The sequence below is a fragment of the Coturnix japonica genome, chromosome 26, assembly GCF_001577835.2.
Source record: "Coturnix japonica isolate 7356 chromosome 26, Coturnix japonica 2.1, whole genome shotgun sequence".
Lineage (NCBI taxonomy): Eukaryota > Metazoa > Chordata > Aves > Galliformes > Phasianidae > Coturnix > Coturnix japonica.
In genome coordinates, this window is record NC_029541.1 from 2,940,233 (window position 1) to 2,964,824 (window position 24,592).

At 49.5% G+C, this 24,592-nt stretch overlaps 1 protein-coding gene across 3 annotated transcripts; it reads right to left on the reverse strand.

Moving 5' to 3' along the window:
- Positions 1 to 1,531: 1,531 nt before the first annotated feature.
- CD34 (CD34 molecule) lies at positions 1,532 to 24,553 on the reverse strand. Of its 3 annotated transcripts, none has more exons than XM_015885129.2 (8): positions 24,344 to 24,553; positions 7,834 to 7,965; positions 6,984 to 7,303; positions 6,580 to 6,657; positions 4,635 to 4,782; positions 4,368 to 4,408; positions 3,736 to 3,900; positions 1,532 to 2,840 (listed from the first exon to the last, which is right to left on the reverse strand). In XM_015885129.2, the coding sequence occupies exons 1-8, from the start codon at positions 24,381 to 24,383 to the stop codon at positions 2,697 to 2,699; spliced, it is 1,068 nt and encodes a 355-aa protein (XP_015740615.1). In that variant the 5' UTR covers positions 24,384 to 24,553; the 3' UTR covers positions 1,532 to 2,696. The 3 variants fall into 3 exon arrangements, with proteins under 3 accessions (XP_015740615.1, XP_015740614.1, XP_015740613.1); XM_015885128.2 differs by lacking the exon at positions 24,344 to 24,553 and adding an exon at positions 11,066 to 11,478 and having other exon boundaries at positions 6,984 to 7,300; XM_015885127.2 differs by lacking the exon at positions 24,344 to 24,553 and adding an exon at positions 11,066 to 11,460.
- Between the last annotated feature and the right edge of the window lie 39 nt (positions 24,554 to 24,592).

A 24,592-nucleotide genomic window follows, 5' to 3' on the forward strand; every position in this document is an offset into this window, starting at 1 on the left:
AGCTCAGCCAGCAGATAGCAGCATTGCTATACATATGTATGTATGTACATACCCCAGACTTGCTGTTGCAGCTCCTAAGTGGTGTAGGAACCTCAGAACACGCGGCCTGAGCACTTGGTGCTGCTGGAAGCAGAGCACAGCAATGTTGACCCAATGGGCTGCAGCCTGTGTTAATGCTTACACACTGCAGTGCTATAACAGAATGGAAAGAACCATGATAAAACCAAGGTAACAAAGTCACAACAAATGAGAACGAGCCTAAATACAGCAGCCACAGATGTAGAAGGAAAAGAACTGCTTACCTTTAGAGGGATACAGGTCAGTAGAGAGCTCCAGCAACAGATAACCTCACACCTCCACTACCAGCCCTTATATGAGGTGTGGGACCTGACTCCACCCTTTCTAGTCATTCAGGTACATTGCATGCACCTGAGCTTCCCTGGATTAGCCCTGCCTTCCCACCAGCTGCTCAATTACTGGTTCAGGCTGTGATTTAGCATCTCCAATACACACACATGTGAAAATTCAACATGGGAGCAGTGCTTCCATGTATGAGATGGGCTGTTCTGCTGTGCAGGGCTCACCTGGCGAGGTCGTGCTGGTTTTGCTATGCACACCACGGCAGATCCGCTGAGAGAAGTAGTTAATAAGACTTAATTAAAACTGGCTCGCTCTGATGAATTTGATTGGCTTCAGCAACGCACTGTGTGGCAGCTCAGACTCAAAAGTAACTCTCATTGCTGAATGAAGTCTCTGCATTCAGCCTTGGGAAGGGTCTGGGGCTGCCTGCATGGCACCAGGGCTCCATTCTGCTTTGGGTTGATGCATAGATGTGACACTCAATGGCTGGGTCACCACTGAGCAGAGGAAAAGCCTCATCCCCAGCAAGGTCCACAAGGAAGAGATGCAAGGGGGCTGATAGGAAGGAACAACAGCAGCCCCTTTGCCTTGGCTGGGCTGAGCAGCCCACAGTCTATGCTCTGTGCCCACCAGGATGTCCCTGTGAAGCCTTTTGTTTTCCCCCAGCTGCTGTTGGCTGCTTTGTTGTTGTCTCACTTTATCTGGAGGACTTTAACCAGAGCTGTGAAAAATGCACCTGAGCTTTGATTAGGTCTCTCCTTTCTGATGCAGCAGATAGTGCTGATTAGATAAACAGCTGCCAAAAGGAAACAGAAAACACAGGAGGAAAGGCCTTCCCCCCTCCCAACCCCTTCCATTCTGTGTTGTTGGAATTGCCTCCAGGAGAGGAGGTTTTTGAGGGCACCTTCTGCACAGCAGCTACAAGCATTCAATATGTGGAAGGAAGGAAACAGTGAGATCATCCTCCTCTGCCCAAAGACCCCACACTATCCATACCCACTGATGGGGAGATATGGGTATGGATATCCATCTCTATGCCCTGCAGCTCTTGCCCATTGCTCAGCCCCACTGTGTGCATGGCAGGTCAATGCAGCTCCAACACTCATTATTTGAATACAAAGAGGAAGCCTTCCTCCTCCTGCATGCACACACACACACATACACCCTGCTATAAGCACAGCTCCCAGCCATCAGCCTGCAGCCTCGTTTATTGCTCCGGCAATTAGCAGCACATGGTAAACATCAGCAAGTCAAACAAATGTTGTTGAATAACTCGATAAACAGTCACTTGTCCAGCAGACATGTGGGACAGCTTTGAGTCATCACGTTGTGCTGCAAAACAAGGGCTCAATGAGGTGTGGTCCTGAGCCCCAAGTCCCAGCGGGATGAACAAGCAGCAGCTCTGAGTGCACTCATTTGTAATGCTGCTGCTTTCTCTTTTCTTATTGAGATGATTAACAACGAGGGCTGGGAGGAGCAGTTTGCAGGGGAGCAGAGCTCGGTTTGCTCCCGCTGTTGGCATTTCAGCACAGGCTTTTTGTTACTGTAAAGTAAAAATACTTTGGTTTTGTTTGAATGGAAACGTCCGTCACAGAGTCCAGCTGATCTCTGACCAGGAGCCCTTTGGCATCTTCTGTTCCCAAAGTCCTATGGAGGCCAAAGCTCTGTTTTATAGTGTAGGGAGATGGGAGCACACGGTGATGGATCATGGTGTTATTGCCACCTCCAAGCTGGGAGATGGGTGAGACGTCACCCTAAAACAACTACCTGAACCCTTGTTGGCTCAGCAGAGCTCAAGGTCTGCCTGTATTTCAGCCTTCAACACCACATGGGAAGTGTTACACAGAGCTCCAGTACATTCTAAGAGACGAAGGAATGCCAAAGACGGCACAAAGCACAAGGAGGGGATTAAAGACCCCATACTCCTATAGGAGGAAGACGTCCCGTGCTTAAAGACGAGATAAAAAGAACACCATTCCCTGAAACCTGAGAGGTTCGTGTCACTGGAATCCCAATCTAACTACTTAAATCACAGTGCCACCAAATCCTGGGGCTGCTGGTGCTCAGATCACCGCTGCAACCCGGATGGTGGCTTCAACTTCCCTCTGCTCAGCTGCATTTCTCAGCGTGTGCTTTTAACAACAAAAGCAGAGGATGGCAGTAAAAAAGTTCCATTTGGTCATCAGAAGAAGGAGGGAGAGCAGAGAAACAGCCCCCGGGCAGCACTGGAGCACAGCGTGCATTGGGGTGATGGTGAAGTTCTTCATGGAAACGAGATAAAGAAGATAAAAAGTCACGGCAAAGTTCTGTGTGAGGCTCTTGTGCACTGTGCGGGGTCACATGGAGGTGTCGGCGAGGCTCTGAGCTGTGCCACGGCCATTGCGGGATGCACCGTTCTCCTGTGCCCCGTTGGCACTTGGTTTCTCCTGCGGTGCGGGGCTGCCCTGGCTGCCAGTCTCCAGGTCGTAGTGGTCTTCATCCTGCAGGCAGCAAGAGGAGAGGTGGTGTTAGGGAGGGGAGGGCTGGTGGTGGGATGCTGTTGTTGGATGACCCACCTTGGGTTGGCAGAGCTGCCCCAGCACTGAGTGGCTCTGCCTTCTCCCTTGGCCAAGAAGAACCACCATGGAATGAAAGCTACAGCCATTTCCAACTTCTCTTCCCCTATTCCTTGCAGCAACACACCAGCAGCTCAGCACTGCACTCCAGTATGGAGATGCATATGGGCCTGCCCATACACAGCTGTGTTCTATGGCTCTGACACTGCTGCAAGGAGCTGCCATCATCCCCTACTCAAGCACACTCGTTCCACGTGCCTATAATGCATTAGTTTCTATAGGGAAGCAGCAGGTCCCATTGGGACACAGCAGGTCCTTTGGTGTTCAGTAGGGTCTGGTGACCCTGGGCTGTGGGAAGAGATTGCAGCCAGCAGCAGAGGAGAGCAGAGGTTGGGCATCAGCACAGTGCATCCCATGTGCATCCTGTGATCTTTGCCCATGCAAAGTGGTGTGATACTTGCTCAGCACCTACACCAGCAGCTCCCACCGTGTGCTGGCCCCACTGCCACCATCCAGGCCTGCACCTAACAATGCTGGGCTCCAGCTGCCTCTATCTGGAGTGAGACCCTCCTGGCAATGAAGCTCTCATATGGCTGCAGCACCGCTGTGCACATGAGCGTTGATTGAAAAGGGGCAATGGCAAAGGGGTTCTGAGCTCTCAGCTTGTCTGGAGAGGGTAACATGGACATAGGAGCATTTCTTCTTTCTGAATACATTTTATTAAGCGAGGGGAGGAAGAGCCTTTCTTACAGCATCAGTAAATGGGCAGCAAGGCTCCGGCTTGTGGCTACCGGGCGCTTTGCCACCTATAGGCACTGACCAGCCTCTGTCCCGCGGGGCTCCAGCTCCGTCGCCTCATCAAGAAGTATCCAGCCATGCCCAGAACCGCCAGCAGGAGCCCGGTGGTAACCAAAGCCGTCAGTGTCTTCCGACTAAAGTCCTGATGGCTCCTCACCCTGCCCTGTTCGAGGGATTTGATTCCGAACTGCAAAAGAGAAAAGAACGCCACCAAACAGAGCCGAGAGCATCGCAAACAGAGAATGGATCTGCATGGATGGAGTATCTGTGAGTGCTGCTGCAGCTCTGCTGGCTGCCTTTATATGGGCACCTGGAGCTCGGCTTTACGAGCCTCACTGCGGTGCTGAGAGCAGGAATGAATTAACATCAAGCAATGCTTGGAAGATGCAGAGTGCCAATAGGAGATATCGTGGGGATCTGGCCCTTCTTTAAGAGGATACAACCCAATTTTATGGTGATTATTCCAAGTACTTCTACCTTCAGTGCTCACATTAGGGATCTTGGGGCACTGTTACATGCCCAATAAGCAACAATAAGATGGTGACTGTGGGCTCAGCGCTGCCTGGCACAGCAGTGGACTCCAGACATTGAGACCATCCTAACACTGAGCTGCCCAAACCCCATCCCCAGCACCCGACCCCTCCAGGCATTTACCTTTTCCCAGTGAGACTCATGGAGCACATCTGTAGCAGGATCTGCAATTGTACAACAGGAGAAGTGCATTACAACGAGCATCACACTGCAGTTTACATCAGCACCAGGAGCCATAAACCCCTTCACATCCCCCGGTGCAACGTCATGGATGAAGCAAAACCCCAGAAGAAAGAGCTCCTCCCAGGCTGCAAGTGAGAACTGATGCCCTATAGAGACCTCCCCAGCCTCTCTCTGAGGCATAGTGATGGCTATGGCTCAGCTCCTGACCTGTGTTCCCATTGAGGACAAGCAGCAGACACTCCCGGTCCACCTCAGACGTGGCTAATTTGATCTGGCAGGGTTGGGGCACACGGTGAGCATCCTCTTCACAGATGGCTCTCCATAAATCTGAGCCCTTCGTGTCCAAAAAATGTTCCTGCAAAGGTTTTCAAAGGAAGAGCCATGAAACCAAGGATAAATGAAATGGAGATATTCATAGCAGCTCTCGCAAGTGACATTTAAACAAAGCTAAATTTAGGATCCAAATGGCATGGCAAGTCCCTCCAATCTCTGGATGGAGCAAGCAGCCTGAAGAGCCCCATTGTTTCGGGATCCCAGGCGGGAGCTGGGAGAGAGGGGGAAATAACAAAGAAGCATTTTGCCTTCCTGTTTAGGAAATGTCTGCAGTGTTTTCTCTAGGTTGCTGATCAAAGGCCAGGCAACAAAACATGCCTTTCGCACTTCTTAGAGCTGAAACGGCACTTGGGTGGAAGAGGAAGAGGAGAACTGAAGCCTTTCCCTCCCACAGGCAGGTCCCTGCATGGGACAGGACTGTCCTTCTCCTTGCAGCTATTTTCAGATGCAATCTGCCCCATCCCATCCCATTCCATCCCATCTCACTCTACCCCATCCCATCCCATTGGGCCACAATCACAGCCCCTGTGTCCCATATACAGCTCCACGCCGCCTGCCTTCCCCTGGAGTCCCACACCAACAGTCACACTGAGCAAACAAAAAAAAAATGCAGAGATCCATCCACGGCAGAATAACAAACAAATCAATTTCAGCTGTCTTTATAGAGCTTGGCGTGGGGACAAGGAAGGCCAAGATGGAACAAGAGGCCCAAGAGTGTATTTTCCTTTCTCCGCTGTGGAAAGAACTCATCCACGTATCAGAGTTTCCCTTTGCAATTAGCAGTGCTGGGTGCCAGCTCATTGCTCATTTGCTTTGGGAAAAGTCAGCAGCAGGAAGGACACAAAGGCCATTCCCTATGATCTGCCCCTTCTCGGCAGCTCCTATCAGTTCCCAGCTGCAGCACCCACCACTACAGCCAAACAGCTTGGAGCAGGGCATGCACTTTGCTGCAGCCCCATAGGATTATCCTGCGTGCTATATATCCATGCTCATGCAACCCATGCAGGTGCCGGAGGGTCGGTACCACTAGATGGCAGCTGAGCTTGGAATCTTCCATACCAACCCTGGCAAACCACCACTGCCATAAGCACTGGCAACCCTAAATGCCAATTAATGGGCAATTTACAAATGGAAGCCAAGCAGGAATTCACCCACCCAAAGTGGCCACAGTGTGGCTGACCAGCAATATAAGACTTGTCATTGTCACTTGTGCCCAGGGCTCTGCCAAGTCACTGTCCCATCAAGTCCTGCCCCTGTTGGGCTCCCTGCATGGAGAGTCCATCTGCTCCCACCCACAGCATCACTGCAGCTGACCCTTCCTCGCTCCTATAAATGGTTTTGATGCAAAAATCCAAGGGCTGTGCTGAGTGCCCATGGGAGTCAGCACAGGCAGGGATGCAGCTCTGCCCCCAGGTTCCTTCCCTGGGCTGCTGGCAGGACAAGAAAAGACGACTGCGTTCCCAACAGAGGAGAGGAAAGAGAACAATAAAGGCAGTTTCCTGTTAAATGTGGTGGGAGAGACTTCAGAAGCCAAACAGACCCCAGAGCTTCACGATGACAAAAAAAAAAGGAGGATTTATGCAACCAAACGGCTGGATTACATTGGGATCCCTTTGGGATCCTCCAGGGGCTGCTGCAGCCATCTTTCCCATTTATTTGGCACAGCCCTAAAGCTTTCCCCCAGGAATAGAAGTGCAAAGCTCTCCACCCCACACCGACCCCAGGTACAGTGACCCTATTCCATCCAGGCTGCAAGTGCTGCAGGACCCCCCTCTGCTACCCCCCACCTCCCCATTGCAAACATAGGGCTCCCACTTACACAGGTGTGGGACTCATTGAGCCGCAGGCAGAGGGCTTCGCTGTCTCTCACTTCTTTGATGTTGTGACACGTGATGGGCTGGAAGTCAGAAAGCAGAGCTGGGATTAGTGCCTGTGTCTTCTCCTCTGCTCAGCAGCTCACAGCACAGTGCTGAAGGCTCCTGGGCTGCCTTATATAGCAGGGCTGTAAGGGTGGGAGCAGTTTGCAGGGCTCTGAAGCACCTGTGCTTTGCTTACTCATCCTGGCCAAGGTTCTTCCTATGAACCTTCCTATGTCCATGAAGGACACAGTGCAGACCCAGGCAGGATTGGGAGCAAGGCACCCTCTGTAATTGCTCACAGCCCTGATGCAAAGCATGGGATCACCAACGCAGACCACGTGCAGCCTCATCCCAATCCTCTCACCTTGCTGACACCACCAGATGTGTGCAGCTGTGTGGTGACCTCCGAGACCTCCTTCAGTCCAGGGGTGGCCGTGGAGCTGAGCAGTGCTGTTGCAGATGGGTTTGCAGCTGCTGTTGTTCTTAGGTGCAGTGTTGGGCTCAGCGTGGTGGGTGCTCCACTGCTTATATCTTCCACATGCGAGTGGTTGCCCAGCAGTGCTGTGGGGGTCTGGCTGGTCTGGGTGATGCTCTGGGTGATGCTCTGGGTGCTGGGATGGGGGCTGTGCCCACTGCTGAGTTCTGGGGAGCTGGAGCTGCCTGATGCGGGTTGAGCAGTGGCTTCTGGTTGAAAGAAATGCAGTGAGAAAGATGCATGGAGAAGCTTAAGTCCTCTGCAATCAGTGCGTGGCATCGCGCTGACTGAAGTACAATATTGATTTGTCATAGCCAGCAGCACCAGGACGCGGTGTTGGCTGTGTAAGAAATGCATTAGGCTTGCTTAGGTCACCTAATTGTTACACGAGCTCCATAATCTGTGCACAATGGGTTCAGTTCCTGGGCACACGCTGTAACACAGCCAGGGTGCCATGGCTGACCTCCCCCCTTATCATGAGCCAGCAGAGAGATGGGGTAAAAATGAACAAGGCCATCATCCCATCTCTTTGTTTAATGGAGAGGATGGGGCTGAGCCACCAAGCCTGCAGGCAGCCAGCACTGTGCAGCCTGGCTCTGATGGATGCACAGGAATAAGGCAATGGGTTTACCCAATGTGTTCTTTTTTACTCTAAGAGAGCAACCCATTCTCTGACCCATTTCTCAGGGCACGCCATACCCAAGCACTGAATAAATCTGATTAACCCCACAGTGATTACCAGGGCTGTCCTGTGTCGGTGCAGCGCTGCCCATGATGCTGGTGGGTGCCTCGCTGCCACTGCTGCTCTGTTCTGTTGCCAAGGCCAAGGACACAGCAGTTGAGTTGTCTGTGAGGCTGTCAGCAGCGGTACCTGGGGGAGAAAAAGCATTAGGGGCTGCAGCCCTTCCCTATAGCTGCACAGGGAGGGGCAGCTTCTCTTTCTTCTTGCCCCAAGTTGGCCCTTGAGCTCACATGGGGGGAAACCAGAGAGCAAACAGCTGGGAGAGCATCAAAGGCTCCGCGAGCACCAAAGCTCGGAGAGCACTGAGAACAGGCTCGGTTCTGCCCTCATCCTGCACACCCTGAGCTCCATCAGAGCGCTGCACAAAGCTGGATTGTGGAGCAGCTTGAGTCGATAATCCTCATAGGGAAGACTGAGGCCTTGGAAGGGATCTCTGTGTGCCTCGGGATAGAAAAAGTTGGATGTGCAGCCGCAGGCAGAGTGTCAAAGTAAATAGAAACATTCCCATTGGCTGCGGCTCAGGCTCTGACTCATGAGCGAAAACATCTTTGGAGGTAAAGCTGAATGTTTGGGGAGTCGCTGGTTGCTCTAACTTAAAGTTTATATATTGTTTCCTGGTGTGTTCCAGAGATGACACTTCCAGCTTTCCTTTCTGCTGTGAACTTCATGAGTCAGTGAAAACGCACTTCTTCCCATCTCTTAACCTTTTACGTTCCTATTTCCACTTTTAGAAGCTGCTCCTGCGTCTCCTTTGGGGCTGTTTAAGACTCTCATCCAGACACTAAAGGCAAACTAATATAAAATACGTCGTTTCGTTTGTGTTTCTGCCCAAGGAATGTTACCTCACCCTTCCCAGCAGCGCTTCCACAGGGAGCAGTGCTGACATGGGCTGAGCAATGCCAGCACTGGGGCTGGTTGCATGCAGGGCACCCTTAGCGTGCCCTTGGGGTGCTTTGCATTGAGGATGCTAAGCATTGAGGATGCTAAGCATTGAGGTGCTGTGTATTGGGGGTGTTTTGGGATGCTGTGCATTTGGGTGCTGTGCACATCAGCATCATCCTGACAGACCTTCTCCTAACTCAATCTATCAGCACTTGGCTCGAGGATGGCCTTGAGGACATGGGTGGTTGGTTGAAGGCCACGCTGCTGCTTAGAGGTCCCTTTGGGGCTGCTTAGGAGCAACGTCCCCTCTGGCCCCACTGCAGCTGCTGCTGGGGGCTGTGCTGGGGTGGGAAGTTCTCCACCCTCTCCAGCAGTTGCAGCCAATCCCATCCTTGTGTTTTTCTGAAGAATTTTACCAAATCAAAACCAGGAGGTGTGAACGCGTGCCCAGAACTGAAGTAGCTCAAAGTTAAAGCCATGCTTTGCTTACAGCTCTGTGTTTGCATGGCAATCAGCCGGAAACTTGACGTCACTCCAACTGAGGTGACCTCCCAAAGCACCACGGCCACCCCAGCACCTGTGAACTGTTCCAGATGTCTGCACAGCACCAGAAGGATTTCTGAGCAAAGCCTTTTTACCGCCCAATGTCACAAATTGAAGCCTGGGTTTATTGCTGGGTGCAGTTTGCGAGACGGGTCACACAGTGTTGCTTTCCTCCTCCCTCCATTGTGGCACATGCAGCTGCTTCGACATAAGTCACGGCGAGGTTTTCTGCAGCACTTGCAACTCATGAGACAAATAACCATCCAAACATGAGCTGGAGGGTCCATTGAAGCGGCCTTTTATTGCATGCACGTTTTTAGCAGCTTTGCTAAAGCGGGTCCAACAGAAAACAAAACTCCACAGTGCCAAAAGCTGAGGAAACATGAAAGTAAATGCCTTGCTATGTGCTCAGAGTCATGGACCACAGCGCTTTCAGCCCTGAGCTTGCAGCCCTGCAAGGCAGAAGGTGCAGCCCAGTGGGATTCCCTGGGCTTTAATTACATCTCCTGTGCACATTGGGATGCACAGCTCTGGGACCTCAGCGTGGAGCTCCGTCCTGCATTACTCACACATTCCCAGCCGTGCTGCTGCTCCCGGCCATGTGGCAGGAACTGGGGCGGGTGGAGCCCTCTTCCCTCTGGAAATATCTGATAAAATCCCTGCCCTCCCCCCTCCCTCCTCGCACAGCCCCAGGCAGGATATGGGTGTGGGGCTGTGGTGGTGCTCCATAGTGGCTGTGGACATTGGAAAACCCCCCTCTGCATGGCTCATTTGTAGAGCTTTTCTTGGATCTTGAAGGAAAACAATTAGCACATAAATAAAGAAATAAAGAACGCTTCCCAACAATACGAGATTTAAGGAACAAAATCGAGCTTGGCAGAAAAGACTGAACACAACATGGGCCAGCAGAGCTTGCACTGGGAGCATCCAAAACACAGCTCCTCTGTCCCACACACAGGTGTGGAGCTGAGCACGGCCAGAAACCCAGAGCTCACCCCACCTGCAAGGCTCCGTTCTGTGCCATGAGCACAGCAATGCAGGGCAGCACAGCGCCCCGGGGTGAGAAATCCAACCCAACAGCAAAGGGAACACGAATGGAGCGTGGTGGAACAGAAGAGCAAAACAGCAAATTCCTTCAGCAGAGGCAGTCCTTCACTTTGGCAGGAGTTGGGAGAAATTGCATCTGACGACACCCGCGGGTCCCTGGCTGCTGTCCCAGCACTCAGCGCCCGCACGGAGCGCTGCTTCACTTCTTTATTACTTTATGGTTGTTGGGTTTGGGACAAAAATGATAATATTTCCATATAGAATAACCCTTTATTCATATATATATATATTTTCAGATAATGACTGCTTCAAATTGCTGGAATGGGGGAGTTTAATAGTTGAGATCCATCTGATTTTCACATGTTCAGCTCCTGCCACAGGACAGATTTACACCGCTGTGCATTGAGGGGTGTCCTGAGCTGTGGGTGCACCCTGCAGCTTCGCATGCTGCATCTGCACCCCCTGTGTTATCTGCAGCTCCCATTAGGGAGCTCTCCCATCTCGATTGCTGCCCTTCTGTTTGCAGCACCTGGTGTGTGCTGGGCAGGGTGCTCATTGCTCTGCAGAACATCAGCGCGGTGCTCTGTATTGCACCGCAATTGCAATCTGCTCTGGTCCCACTCCATACCCAACAAAAAGCATTTCCCCCTCATTTCTCCCTTTCCAACCACACAAAGCAGTTGCCCCATGCACTATTCCCACGCTGTTCCATTTCCCAGCAGCTGCATCCCTGATCTCTTCTGCAGCCCTCACTCACCAGACAACCTCACGACGCAGAAGGCGATCCAGAAAAGCTGCCCCCACTTCATCATCTGCACGATTCCCCAGCACAGCATTCCTGCTCGGGGCTCCCCTTTAACTCTGGGTGCTGCTGGGACCGCTCGTGGGTTCAGCTCTGCAGCACTGCTGAGCTCATGTGCTTGGTTGGAGTTCAAGTCCCTGAGCTCACTCGGTGCTGGGGTGGGTTTCGAGTCAGGAGTTGTGCATTGGTTCAAGACGGCGAGGTGGAGTTTGCCTGATTCGATCCCACGGTTTTATAGAGTTCATGGCAACCTCGCTATCACTTAGGTAATTTTCTCCTCCCTGCTTTCCTGCCAGCACTTCCAAACAAACAAACAGACGGAACAACTCTCCCCCAGCAAAGGAGCCCACAGCCGTCGTTGTGTTAACCCTTTCCTGAGAGCTGCTGCCCTGCACAGAGGGGCTCCAGCCCAGCAGAGCTGCCCCAAATCCACCCAAATCCACCCTTATGGTGGGTATGGGGAACCCCCAGGAAATGGGAATGCTGACAAATGACTCCTGAAACTGAGATTTTCTCAGCAAATTTAGCAAGGAACTCAAGGATGTGAAATCATCACTGACCTGAAGAGAGGTAATTCCATTATCTTCACTAAATTGACTCTGGTCAAACTGAGAGCTGAATGAGATTTAGGAGAGGTTTACAAGATTCATGGTCAAAGCCTTTTGCTTAAAGCCTGGAGCAAAAAAAGCGACGAAGAAATACCTCCGTGGAGCTGATTTCCATTAGTTTTCCCTATAGAAACACTGATAGCAGTTTAGAAACACCGACCCCACTCTTACTCCCAGGCTGAGGGTAACCATGTGGAAGTAGCACAGCTATGGCCATCTATGAAACCAAACCCCAGTTAAGTCAGAGTTCTTCCTTTCCTGGTCTGACCGAATGATACCATCACTGGAAAAGCCATTTTTACAGCAAACAAAATTGAGGTGGCCATGAAAACCGCATTCAGTGAATATATGGACTTGTGTGCTGCACCTCTACAGCCACACGGCTCCAGTCTACAAAGGGATCAAAGGGAAGGAAGAAAGGAATTAGTCTTGTTATGCACAAAGAGATCCCCAGACAGCATTTCCACGTTACACGTTTGGTGGAAGGACAAAATCCCAGCAGCTTTTGTTTTTTGGCTTAAGACAGGAAAAAAAGCCTCTTGGAAGGAAACATCTGTAGCTAAAAAATGTGCACCAGCTTCTAGATAAAGATTTCTATCGTGCTTTTGGACTTTTTTTGCTTCGGATTGGATGGTAGAATGATGTGACTCTATTAAAGAATGAAATCTCCTGGGAAGACCAAATACCACTGGTGAGGACCTCAGCACTAATATAAAGTTGAACCATAGGGAAAGAACAAAACAAACCAACAACTTTCCATTCACCAGAGTGGAACAGTTGAACAGAAATTAGTGCAATTCCACGCTGGCACAACTGGACATGGTGCAGATGCCTCCAATCCCTCCTATCCCACCCTGTAGCCCTACAGACCCTGGCCCCACAGAGCTCAGTCCCACAGCCCCTGCCCTCAGTGTCCTTTCCTGTCCTACACGGCTCTCCCATCCGCCGGCCCCATTTCCTGCCATTCTATTCCAACGCTGCCCCTGGCTGCTGCATGGAGGGGACCAGCAGCATCATCCGGGTCTGGCTGCCAGTCATGTCTCACCTTTCACAAACAAACTAAAAATAGAGGGGTGGGCTAAGAATAGGCAGCAGCCAGGCCTGCCAGACACCAGGATAAGACCCAACGCCTTTAGCTTCCAGGGGAAGCTGGGCTGCATTTAAATGAAACCCCCTGTGACAAAGATGTGGCTTTGCATTCATTCCCTTTGCACCAACTGCATCAGACCATGCCTTGCAGCTGGTGGTAGGATGGTGATTCACTAAAGTGACCTCTCCAGTTCAAAGCACGGACCTATGGTGGTTTAGATGAGATACCTCAAGTTGCTTTCTCCCACTGCTTTGCCCATAGGAGGGATGGCAGATAGTGGCACCCACTGCACACCCATTGAGCATCACCAGCAGCAGCCACAGCTGGAGCAGGAACAGGACAGGTCCTGACACCCTTGTCCCCTCACAAAGAACTGTCCCATCTCTTTGGCTGCCCATGGATGGGGACACATGGACCTCTGAGCTCAAAGCAAACATGCAGAACATCCAGCTGTAGCCACACTCTGTGCCTATTTCCCTCTGTTCAGCGAGTGGATGTGGCTCTCCATTGAACCCTCTGCTCAAAGCCAGTCGAGCAGGATGCGAACGAACACTGGGAAATGATTTCCTCCTCTCAGCACTGTAACTGGGTTTTATAGTCAAAAATCATCTCGAAGCCGTCGCCATCAGCTGTCCAAGGTTAACAATGGCTGAGACAATTTGACCCAAACACTTGAAGGGTCAAGTGCCCACATTTCAGACAGCACGGTGATGAAGGCTTGTTCACATAGGCTGGGAATTTGGCCAAATATTTAAGGGTGATTTAATTTAATTGTGAATGATGCAATAGACATATGGCTGGGAAGTTATACGCCAGGAAACATGTTTTCTATAAGCATTTCAGCAGGCAGATGGCACACAATAGTTTTGGTGTAGTCATTTCCCCACCTCCGAAAAGCTGCTATTTTGGACAGGAGAAATAATCAAGTTCCCCACCACTCTCCCAAGACACCCACACTACTGACCCAGAGGATGTGAAGCGTTAGAGGACTATTTCTGCACAAAACCCCATTAAAGAAACCAAACCTTGTGCTCACCTACCCGCTCCCATGTCAATGCTTCAAAGCACATTGAGCATTGAGCAAGCATCAACAGCACCGACATGCTGGGGCTGCTGAGCACCCAGCAATGTGCAATGCTACCTCCTAAGCCCCATAGTTTTCCCTCTCAGGTTCAAATTGCAGCACCCCATGAGCTGCTCTTGAGATATCCCTGCCTGAATTCCTGCAGCAGAGCTTCTCCAAAGCACCTTCTTCCCTAAGTCTTCTCCCTAAGTCTTGTTTAAATTCAGTTCTTGGAATTAAAGACCATATATATATATATATATATATATATTAATTCAGGCAAACTCCTGCCTGCGAGTGCACTTAATGAGTTCCTTGTTATTTATTGCACCCTTGCACAGCTATTGCTTATTCAATTACCCTCAGCAGAGCCATTCCTCAGAGAGAAACAGCTGAAACAACCCAACAATACCCAGTTTTTGATGCACAAATCGTATGTTTTCTCTTTAAAAACAAAAAGCTTTGGGAAACCTTAAATAAATTCCATGGCTGCTGGAACTACAGCACATTGCTAAGGAAAGTGATGCATTAAAACAAGTGGCTTTGTATGATTACTCCACTAAAATCAATACCTTCAAATTATAAGTGGATAGGAAGCACGCTCAGGGCTGCGTCTGAACAAACCATATGGTGAATATATTGTCTAACAGTTTCATGCCTTAAACTTTTACTTCAAGACTGTTGGTTCGGATCTAATCAAGGCTGTGCTCATTTGCTGCCTTCTGTCTGCTCAGCACTTTGCAGGGTATTACCGAGCCCTTAATCTAGTTTGAAGGGGCAAACTCCAATGTAAATCAGACCACTTAAGTGTTTCCCATGGAACTGTTCCCTAGGTGTGTGTTTTCCATGGCAATACTGGAGGCTGAACAGAGGATAAGGGAGGATCTACAAAGCCAGGAGCCAATAGAAAAGATGTGGCTTCCCTCATTGCAAAAGCAAGGGCCTCTTGGCTGCTTGCAATTTGATGTCCTCAAGGTTTCGTTTGTGCACTGTAGGAAAAGGTGCCATCATTTGGATACGCAACGAGCAGCGATGAATGAAAGCAAGCAGGGGAGGACAGCGATGAAACAGCCACATCCTCACCACCATCCATCATTCCCTTGGGGCTGCACCGTGGTCTCATTAACCCGGCTGGTCTCACAGACTGCTTTTCATTGCTGTACCATCCGAGTAATAAACAGCGGCGCCACGAAACGCCGGTAAAAATCATTAAAGCGTAAGTCTGGTAATTTAATGCAAAGATTAGCTTCTCCACCCAGATCTACAGCTTGCTGATTGCAATTTATTCCTCCCATTTATGGATGTCGTATAACTGCGTGTGTTGGATCTGTTGCTGGGCTTTCTCATCCATCACGAGTCGCTCCAGCGGTGTGGATGGATGGAGGGATGGATGGAGGTGGGGGATGAAGCTCATCCCAGAGCACAGGGCAGTGGCCTTAGAGGGAAAAGCCATCTAAGTCTGCATCCCTGCTGTGTCCAGGGGGAGAAGTGATGGTATTTCTGGGTGATGAAACCCAAATGGTGATTATGAAATAAAGGGTTGACTTTTACTCTGAGTAAATATCAGTTAGTGCCAGGTGGCAGTGAAGCATCAGATGAGACATCGAGCTCATCAGCAGCAACGATGAAAGGCATCTTTAAGAGCACTGGGGGAAAAGAACTGGAAAGGGCTCTCATCTCCACCCCAGCAATTGCTGATAATAAAGTGCTGCTGTTTTCTACCTGGCAATGAGGTCCCAGAGGTACGAGTCTCTCTGTTGTTCAAAGGAGGGTTTGTTCAAACATTCAGACAGGAGCATCCCCGCTCATTACCTGTCCTGCTGCTTCTGACCCCCCACACTGGAAGTGGTTGCAGCCCTCATTCAAGCTACCCTTCTGTTTTGATTTTAGAAGTCGTCTCCGCTGTCTTGGAGGCAGAAATAAAATGAAACAGAAAAGTGAGAGCCACTTCTGTGGTTGTCTCCTGAAGAGAAGGCAAAACTGCCTCAACTTCAGTGCGAGGTGACCTGATAAAATGACAGGGCTCTGCTCACAGCCACCAGCACACAGCTATATTCATACACCGCTTACTTATTGATGTGTTTGTACAATAGGAGTGGCTGGGAAGGCTGCAGACTCCCAGGTACCTTCTGATGGCACATAATAAGCGCAGACAACACAGACCTATGGTGAATAATAGAACAAAAAGCTTCCAGTAGCACTGAAAATCAAAGTGCATATGCGATCAGTGCTCTCCAGTGAAACCTCCGGGGAAGGGGCGTGAGGGGCATCCATGAGCTTGGGGAGGAAAAGACGGGTGTTACAAAGCAGCTGCATGAAAATCTACACCCCCTCTCCTCCCTCCCAGAGCATCTCAAGGAGTACCACTGAAAAGGTGCAATTAAAGAAGAGGCATGGGAGGGACACATAAGCTGTGGGTACAATCTGAAACCTGTGTGCTCAATGCTCAGTATTTTTCTTCTTAGCCCCATCAAATGTATTTTTTGCCCTTGTGGTTCTGCATTGGCATCAGTGCTGCTGAAGGACCTGACACCAGCAGCTGTTTTGTGAGGATAAATCTTCTCCAGGATGGGAGTATTTCTGCTCTGTGCCTTTAGGACATTTTCAAAGCAAGGACCTCAAGCATTTGTGATGAACAAAGAGCACCTTAATTTCATACACATAGAATCCAGGGCTCTGCTTGGGGGAACAAGGAGAGGCCAAGGGATGAAGCCAAGGGAGATGTTGCAACCCAGTACAACAGGAGCAAAATCTGACTTCATGAGCAGCCCAGCAGAGTGCAGCATCTCCTGTAACAAGGCTTGTGTTTTGCTATGACATCCCATGCAAGGCAATGGGCACAGCTGTCAGCGCTGCTCAATGGGGCTTTGGCCAGGGTGGCCAGAGGAGGGGGGAAATTTCCTCTGATGAGGAATAGCAGAAATCTGCTTGTTTTTCTCCATCACAAACTTCTCTGCTGACCCCCAGGACATGGCCCTTTGTACGGCACTTGCAATCTTTGGCAATGAGGAGATGAGAGGCGACGCTGCATCATTAGCTAAAGCGCCGCAGCGACACGGGGCACACGATCGATGCACGGGGCTGAGGCTCCATTACTTATGAGAAATGCTTCAGAGAGCACTTTGGAAACACAAGCCCTCTCCTGAGACCTCTCCGAGATGGCTTCAGATTAATTGTTCCAGGTTTGTTGGTTTGTTTTTATGGAGGAAGGAAGATTTGTTTGCTTTTCCCCTCCTCCCCTGGAGTTCCACCATCATCTTTTCTCATTAGGATGGTGGCAGGAGGTCAATAGAGTGCCCTGTCTGAGCAAGATTCCTCCATCACTTCAAGGGGAAACTTTTGGATGTGATGTTCTCCAAGCCACGTGTCTGACGGCATTTTCTTACCGTGCACAGGAACAAAGAAGAGCAGCACCCTCTGCACCCCATAGGGGTCAGCCATGCACACACGGCAGCTCTCCACCCTCCCTCTCTCCATCCTCATCACCATTCTCTCTGGTTTTTGGTTTCCTTAATTATTTGGGAATCTGGAGAATAATCTGTTGTCAAATCCCGCTGCACAAATTGAACGTCAGGTCTTGAGACCGCTCGAATAAAGCAGATGGTATCGTGAGCCTGCAAATCTCCTCCCAACCTCAATGCATCTAAACGCTGACAGATTATCCATTAATGGGCAGATTAATCCTCAACAGCAAAAACAGTGGGAAGGCAAATGCATGCCTTTGTCTGTGCAGTAGGAAAAATGAGCTCGCCTAATACGTGTGGCTCAAGGGAGGGGTGGCCATGGACTAGTGGAGAACCACAGCAAACAGCCCAAGCATCTGTAGCTTCTCAGACACTTCTTTTGAGTGTAGAGCCTCTAGTCTTTTTGAAGAGCTGTTGGAGAGCTGTGCTGGGGTGTGCTGAGGAGCAGTACCCACAACTGCGGGCAGCCAAGAAAGCTTTCAGGCCCTTCCTACAAACAGATCATAGAACCATAGAATGGCTTGGGTTGGAAGGGACCCCAAGGATCATCAATTCCAACCCCTCTGCCACAGGCAGTGCCACCAACCTCCAGATCTGGTTATGGTCAACAACCCCAAGCATCTCTTTTCCTTCACACCCCAAGTGTGGCCAGAAGCCTTTCTGCCCATCAAGAGATCATTCAAGCTTTGGCTCTCTCCTCTCTCTGCATCTCAATGGCAGCAAGCTCTCCTTCACCAGCCATTGTATGACCAAGCAAAGGATTTTTGGTCTGTGTCAAAAGCGCAGCATTCCCTTCTCAATGCCGTCCCCTCCTCTTCCCAATGCTGATTTGCTTGGCAGGTGTGAAATATTAATTGCCTCACATGGGAGCTTGGCTCGCTGTCTGTCGCATTTGACTGAAATATCATTCTCTGCCGCAAATATAATTACTGGGGGTCTGGATTTTAAAAATAGCCTCTTGCCTGTCTGTTAATTAGGAGCCACGCTTTGCTACACAACGAGATATTTTGGTTAATTATGAAAGAGAAAAGGACAAATTTGTCATGTCTTTTGTTTTCTTTGCGCCCTGGCTGCGGTGACAGCGCGGTGACGGACGGCTCTGCCAGCTGCTATGGTGGGTAGGGGGGGAAACGACAGGCCCTGGAGGGGCTGCATCCTGCAGGGGGGTGCAGACAAAGGAAGGCAAATTTCAGCCAGAACTTGGCTCTGCTCTCAAACCTCCCCCAGCAACTGTTTGAAGACCCCCCTGGTTCAAAGCAATTCATGTGAAATCTGCTGCTGGAGGCACTGAACCTCTGCTGGCCCATGTTCTGCTGGAGCTGCCTTCTCCACCATCCCCAAGGTCACAACGCCTCTCTTTTTCCTTGCTGAGGGCTCACACTAATGGTTGCACACAATTCTGCTTTGTCTCTTAAAAATAAAGAAGAAAAATGCCATTTCCAAAGCACCAACATGGAGAATAGCAATGATGAGTTTGGGAATGGTGGATATGAGTGCCAGCCAACCTCCCCTTGGCCTCAGGTTCTTCATTAATAACATGTTAATCAACCTCCAAAGGAACAAAGAGAAGCAGGGAAGGACTAAGGTGCTCCATTGGCTGAGGATGAGCTGTGCTGGACCACCACCATCCCCATGGGCAATGGAGAGGAGAGCTCAGGACCAACCAAAGGACCAACCACATGCTTTGTGTCTATAAAGCATTGGTGCCAACGCTTCGCATTACGATGCACTGATAGGATGTTTTATAATTATTTATGCAATTATCCAGCATTTCAAAGGATCCATGATAAGGGTTTAAACTGACGTCTTAAACAGGCATGATAATTATTCCAGCAATATTGAATGTGGTACTGTCAAATAATAATATCATACGTATGAAGAAAGCTCTCGGAAAGAGCAGAATAACTCAAGACGAATGACACAAAAGCCTCATGTTCTTCCCCTGAAAACAAAGACAACTTTGTCTATGGAAAACTAAACATGGACAGGGTGCCAGTGCCTTGGCAACACTTAGAAGAGTGGCACCAACTTTGTACCCTTGTGATGGAGATTAAAACATGAAGCCCAGTAGAAATCCTTGTGAATTATTGAAGCTGCAGCTCATTACAATGGTAGAAGTGAGCCTTCCTTTACAGCAAGTGACATGGGAGCAGAAAAATGGCAGGATAATGATGCTCAGGCAGAACAATCATCGCATTGTGATAGAGGAAAGCAAAGTTGATCACACTGATTACCACCATGAGTTTCTGTGTGCCTGCTTCAGACCCAATGCATCTCCTCTGATATTCCATTGCAGGTAGGTCTGCCTGGGCAATGCATGGCACGCTGTAATGCAGGCAGCCCAGGACAGTAGGTACAGAGCTGCAGCCCTGAGCAAGGAGTGGGTTAACTCCTGCCAGCATTTCTTTTTCCTCTGGGGATGCTTGCATGACACTTTGCCCACAAAGCATGTCAGTATGAAGCACGGTGTAAGAGTGACATAACTTTTATCAAGGGGAAATTTAAGGCTTAACTGCCTTTAAAACGCTGGCGTCACTCACTGCGTGTGCCAGCTCTTTTAGAATATTACACTCATTATATGCAATTCTCCCTCCTCGTGGAGAAATATTAGCATGTACTTTTCTCCCTGTCAATCACTTTCCTGACCTTTGCATCATCAGCCCTCTTTAAGGCGGTCACATCTCAGAGCCTCTGCTAACCACACGCCACAAAGTCAGCCCTGAATAGGATTCCCAAACACACAATGGGATCCCTTTGGGGAATTCAAAGCTCAGATGGAAACAGAGCACAGAGCTGTGTCCCAACCTGCAGTCTGGAGTCAAAAATAGCTCCATCCTTGTGGAGGTGCATTGAAATACATCACCAAAACTCAAAGACGGTCCATTCACAATCCATTGTTTCTGTGTATAGATTAAGCTTTGGTTTCATGTCATAGAATTGCTCAAAAGACTCTCAAGATCAAGTCCAACCATAACCTGACCATACTACTCTAACAGCAGATAAATCGCATCCCTCTGTGTATTTCCATCTCTGTTTCAAAGGGAAGAAAAAGGGCGAGGGGAGAGAACGCCGGAACTTCCAGCATGATTTCAATTAAACCATCCTGTGGTCGGATATTTCGGCACAGAGGAGGACATGGGTTAAACCCACAGCTCACTATGTGGACCGGGAAATGAAACTCCCTGCTGTATGGAAATGGGACCCTGTGCCGATGTGCTCGGGGAGCTCTGGGTAAAGAACAGCTGTGATTTGCCAAGCCAAGCAGAAAATTAAAAGGGATTGTTGTACAAACATGCACAGGGCGTGTGGGTGTGTGCATATATATGAGTGGGGTGGCCCCACTTAATGAGGGACCCCTCTGCATTGTGCTTACCTGCACTGCAGCAGCAACCCCTTTGGTTCTCCACTCTCCCAGGTGAGTTGGGAAAACTCAGTGCATTGCAACTCTGCACCCCAATCCTGCTGCTCTCTAGGGATCTTCTTGCATTCCTCTCCCACTGAGCCCGAGTGCATTTCTTGCTGAGGGTTAGAAGAATTCACTTACACTCTAATTTAATGAAGTGTCTTAAACGTGGATTTAATCACAGCATTAAGGTAACGGTCACTGCATCCAAGCTGATGATTGCAAACTTCTTTCCTGAGCAGGCAGCTCTGCTGCATCCTTATTAATCCAAAAAATCACATCCATATTAATCACTCCGCAGATTATTGCTCCACTCATATTCATTACCAACCAGCTAATCCCCCAGCACTGGGGCATTACCTTCCACCAGCTGCCTCCACGCTGCTCAGCTGCAGATGGAGAAGGATTTTGTGCTGCTCCAGAGGTGTGGGTGAGCTCTGTGCAGAGCCCCCATTTAGCTGATGGGTGGTTGGCATGAAAGATGGCTTTGGGTGATACCTGCAATCAGCACAGGGCTGGGAGTCTGTGCAGGCATGGAGAGCACCGTGCACAAAGCAATGCTTTGATTTTTATCTCCTGGAGTAGATTTGAGCATTTCTGGGGCTTGATCTTCTGCTTGCTTTACTTCTGCCGTGCACGTGGCCCTCAGCCACCTGGGCAGGGTGATGGCCCTCTGACCAGTGCTTGTTGAAGTCCACAATGCAGTGTGTATGAGTACAAGCAAAGCACAAGGTCCATGACCCAGCCCATACAGCCCTGTACAGCCCTAGGCTGTGCCTTTGTACTGAGCTCACAGTGATGGTGGGTTCCCACTGTGGATGTAGAGAGAATGGTTAAAAACTCATGCAAAAGCAGCTCAGTGAGATCCTCTACTTTCAGGTGCTATCAATGAACCTGGCTTTGTTTTAAACAGGAACCTCCTGCTCCCTTTCCAGCCCTTCTCTGAGGGGAAGGAGATGTGGGGTGAGCTGGGAGCACTGGGGAGGACACACACGTCCTCTACTTAATAAAAAGAACAGCAGTTTTACTGGGGAGAGAATAGGAGCCATTTATAAATCCCCAACCATTATTCCTGGTGCTCGCTCCCCAGACAGGAAAGCCCATTTCCAGGAGCATGAAGGGTGAAATGGCAGCCATAAAGCGCCAGCAATCAAACGTGAAAAGAGCAGCCCAATTCATTAATAGCGAGACAAGCTGATAGAGACATCCTTAATTATCAGATATTACCGTGGAGTTAATTCTTACCTGAGTTGCTTAAGCTTGGCCATCCTTGCCTTTACTTTGACGTTTTGCCATAGGGCAGCATGGAACATTTGTAATTAGATTCCCTCACTGGAGCTAATTATGAAGCAACAATAAAAACGGAGAGCTTTCCATTTCCATAAGTATTATTTTGAACTACAACCAAACCCTTTGCCTCGGCTCTGATATCTGTAATTTAACACAAAACCTGGGATAGAAACAGGAACATTCACTCTGCGTTATGCCGCACATCTATTTCATTTTGCATTGTAATGCATTCACATCATTTTATATATGCACATACCTTGACAACCATATCAATGCACTGGAACTATGTGATCCCACCCAGGACCAACATAGATCCCTTTGTCTGCAGTGACTTCATGGCTTTCTGCTCCATATCTGCCTATAGGGAAAGGTTTAACCCCAGGTTGACACACACCAGCTTCAGGACAGGGAGTGCAGAACAGCAATCAGCATCCCTGGCAGTCCAATAGCAAACACTTGATGCTTAGGAAGCAAAATCTATGCTTAAGCAAAAGAAGTGTCATTTCAAAATGTTCCAGAGTTGGGATTTGTTGGACACGTCTCACTGTCTGCCACCCATAACTCAACATAAATTTCCATTAGCAATGAGTTAGCCACTGCCATAGAACAACCCCACGCATGCTTATTGGAATAAAGAGCAATAGATTCCTGTGTTTCTTATTGCCCATTTAAGATAACTGTCTGGTCGCATACAATTACATGTCACCCTCTAGCTAAGCAACCGCAGAAGAGAAAAGATGCTGGAATTTAAACAGGTCAAAATTAATGCCATGATTGCGGTTGATAATTACAAGCGTCACTTCCATTTGTTCATCTTGATAACCAGGCTGGAAAAGACAGCACCAGGATGTCCAAATTCCTTCCTACTACTTACAGAGCAATGGTAATCTGCAATCAATAGGCCAATCCTGTGCGTTTGGAGGGGGATATAAAGCTGGAACAGGGGCAGCCCATGAGGCTGGGGGGGGTGTCAGGCCCTTGGGCTTTGGGAGGAAGACCCCAGGACCACAGTCTCAGCCCAAGCCCAAGTAGTTGTTCCAGCAGTGCCTCCCAAGGTGCTGTTTGTGGCTCATACCTTCTCCACATTGGACACGGGAATTGACTGAGGGCTCTGAGCCATCTGCATTTTATATAACCTTTATTAAGCAACACTTGACCTTGTCAGTGCCAATAAAGCCCTGGGAAGCGCATGCCAGATAAAATGTAGTTTTAATTGAGTATACTTATTATATTAAATATATTAACAGGGCGCAGATGAATACAAATGACCCCCCGTTTAATGCTTTCGATTCACATCGAAATTCCTTTTGACTTTGAGGAGCTGAAGGAGTCAATCACATTCCCAGGGGGTTGAAATGGGTCCTGCTGCTGCCGCCAGCATCTCTGTTACAGCACAGGGTGAGTGAGAGTAGGGCTGAGCATCCCTGGGGCTCCTGCATGTCCCTTCCCCTCCTGCCGCCTTTTGGAAAGCTCTGGGAACCTCACATCATATTTCCCACCTTGGGATAAATTCAGATTAACCCAAAGCCCAAATGAAAAGCAATTGTCTCCTCTACTGTTTTCCAGCTCTGCAAAGTCACTCCATCCCAGTACCTCCCAGTTTAGCACAAACAGCTGCAGGTGGAGCCATGGAATGGAACTGCAAAGGCTGAGCTCTGCTGCTTCAGGTGGCAGCGAGCAGGATGCGGCCCAGCTGCTTCCTAGCATTCGTGTCAAGCATTGCTCTCAACGTGAGCAAAATAAGATGAAATGACCTGCCTGAGGAGCAGGCTGTCTCCCTGACATATTTGCATTAGCTTCAAATAGGAAGAGCTTCCCATCAGCCTATTAGCACTGCACTAAAACAAGCGGACTCGGTGTCAAATGGCTGAATAAAACCACATCTCGGGGCAGCACTGAGCTCCCCGCTGCGACCTGCGGTGCGTCACGCCTCCCCCTCCTGCCTTAGATTTATCCTTTCAATTACCTCATCTAAAAGGAAGAAACTAAGATCCTTCTGAAGAAAAGCTGAAACCTCTCGTTTGAGATCCCCGTGTTTCTTTCTCAGTCTTTCCTTAAGGGTCTCCGTTTTTCCGTCACTTATCATCATCCGGAGTAATTTGGGGCTGTTAGAGAAAGTTCATTGCTGTAATTGCAACCATATTGGTCATTAAAGTTGACAGACAGCTGCTGGAGAAGTCACTTGCTGATTCCTACCACTCAGCAGATGCCTCTCAGCGCTTGCTCAAACGTGAGCTTGAATTTATGAAATGGAAGCAAACGTGTTTTACCGTGAGGACTGAGCATTTCAATGGGGAAAGAAATGAAGAACCCACCTGATTTATTGGCAAACACCATTTGTGTGCTCCTTCCCATCACTTAGCACTGCTGATCTGGATGCCACTTGTCCCATGCAAGGAGAGGGACCCCTCAGCCCTTCTGCTGCCTTCCAGATGACAACACCTTCCTGAAGACACTGAGCAAATGTACTGCAACCTGCAATGAAGGACCTGAAAAAGCAAAGAGAGGGGCTGGGGAAAGCTGAATCCCCATCCCATGGCACCATGGGCAGAGCTCGGTCCCAC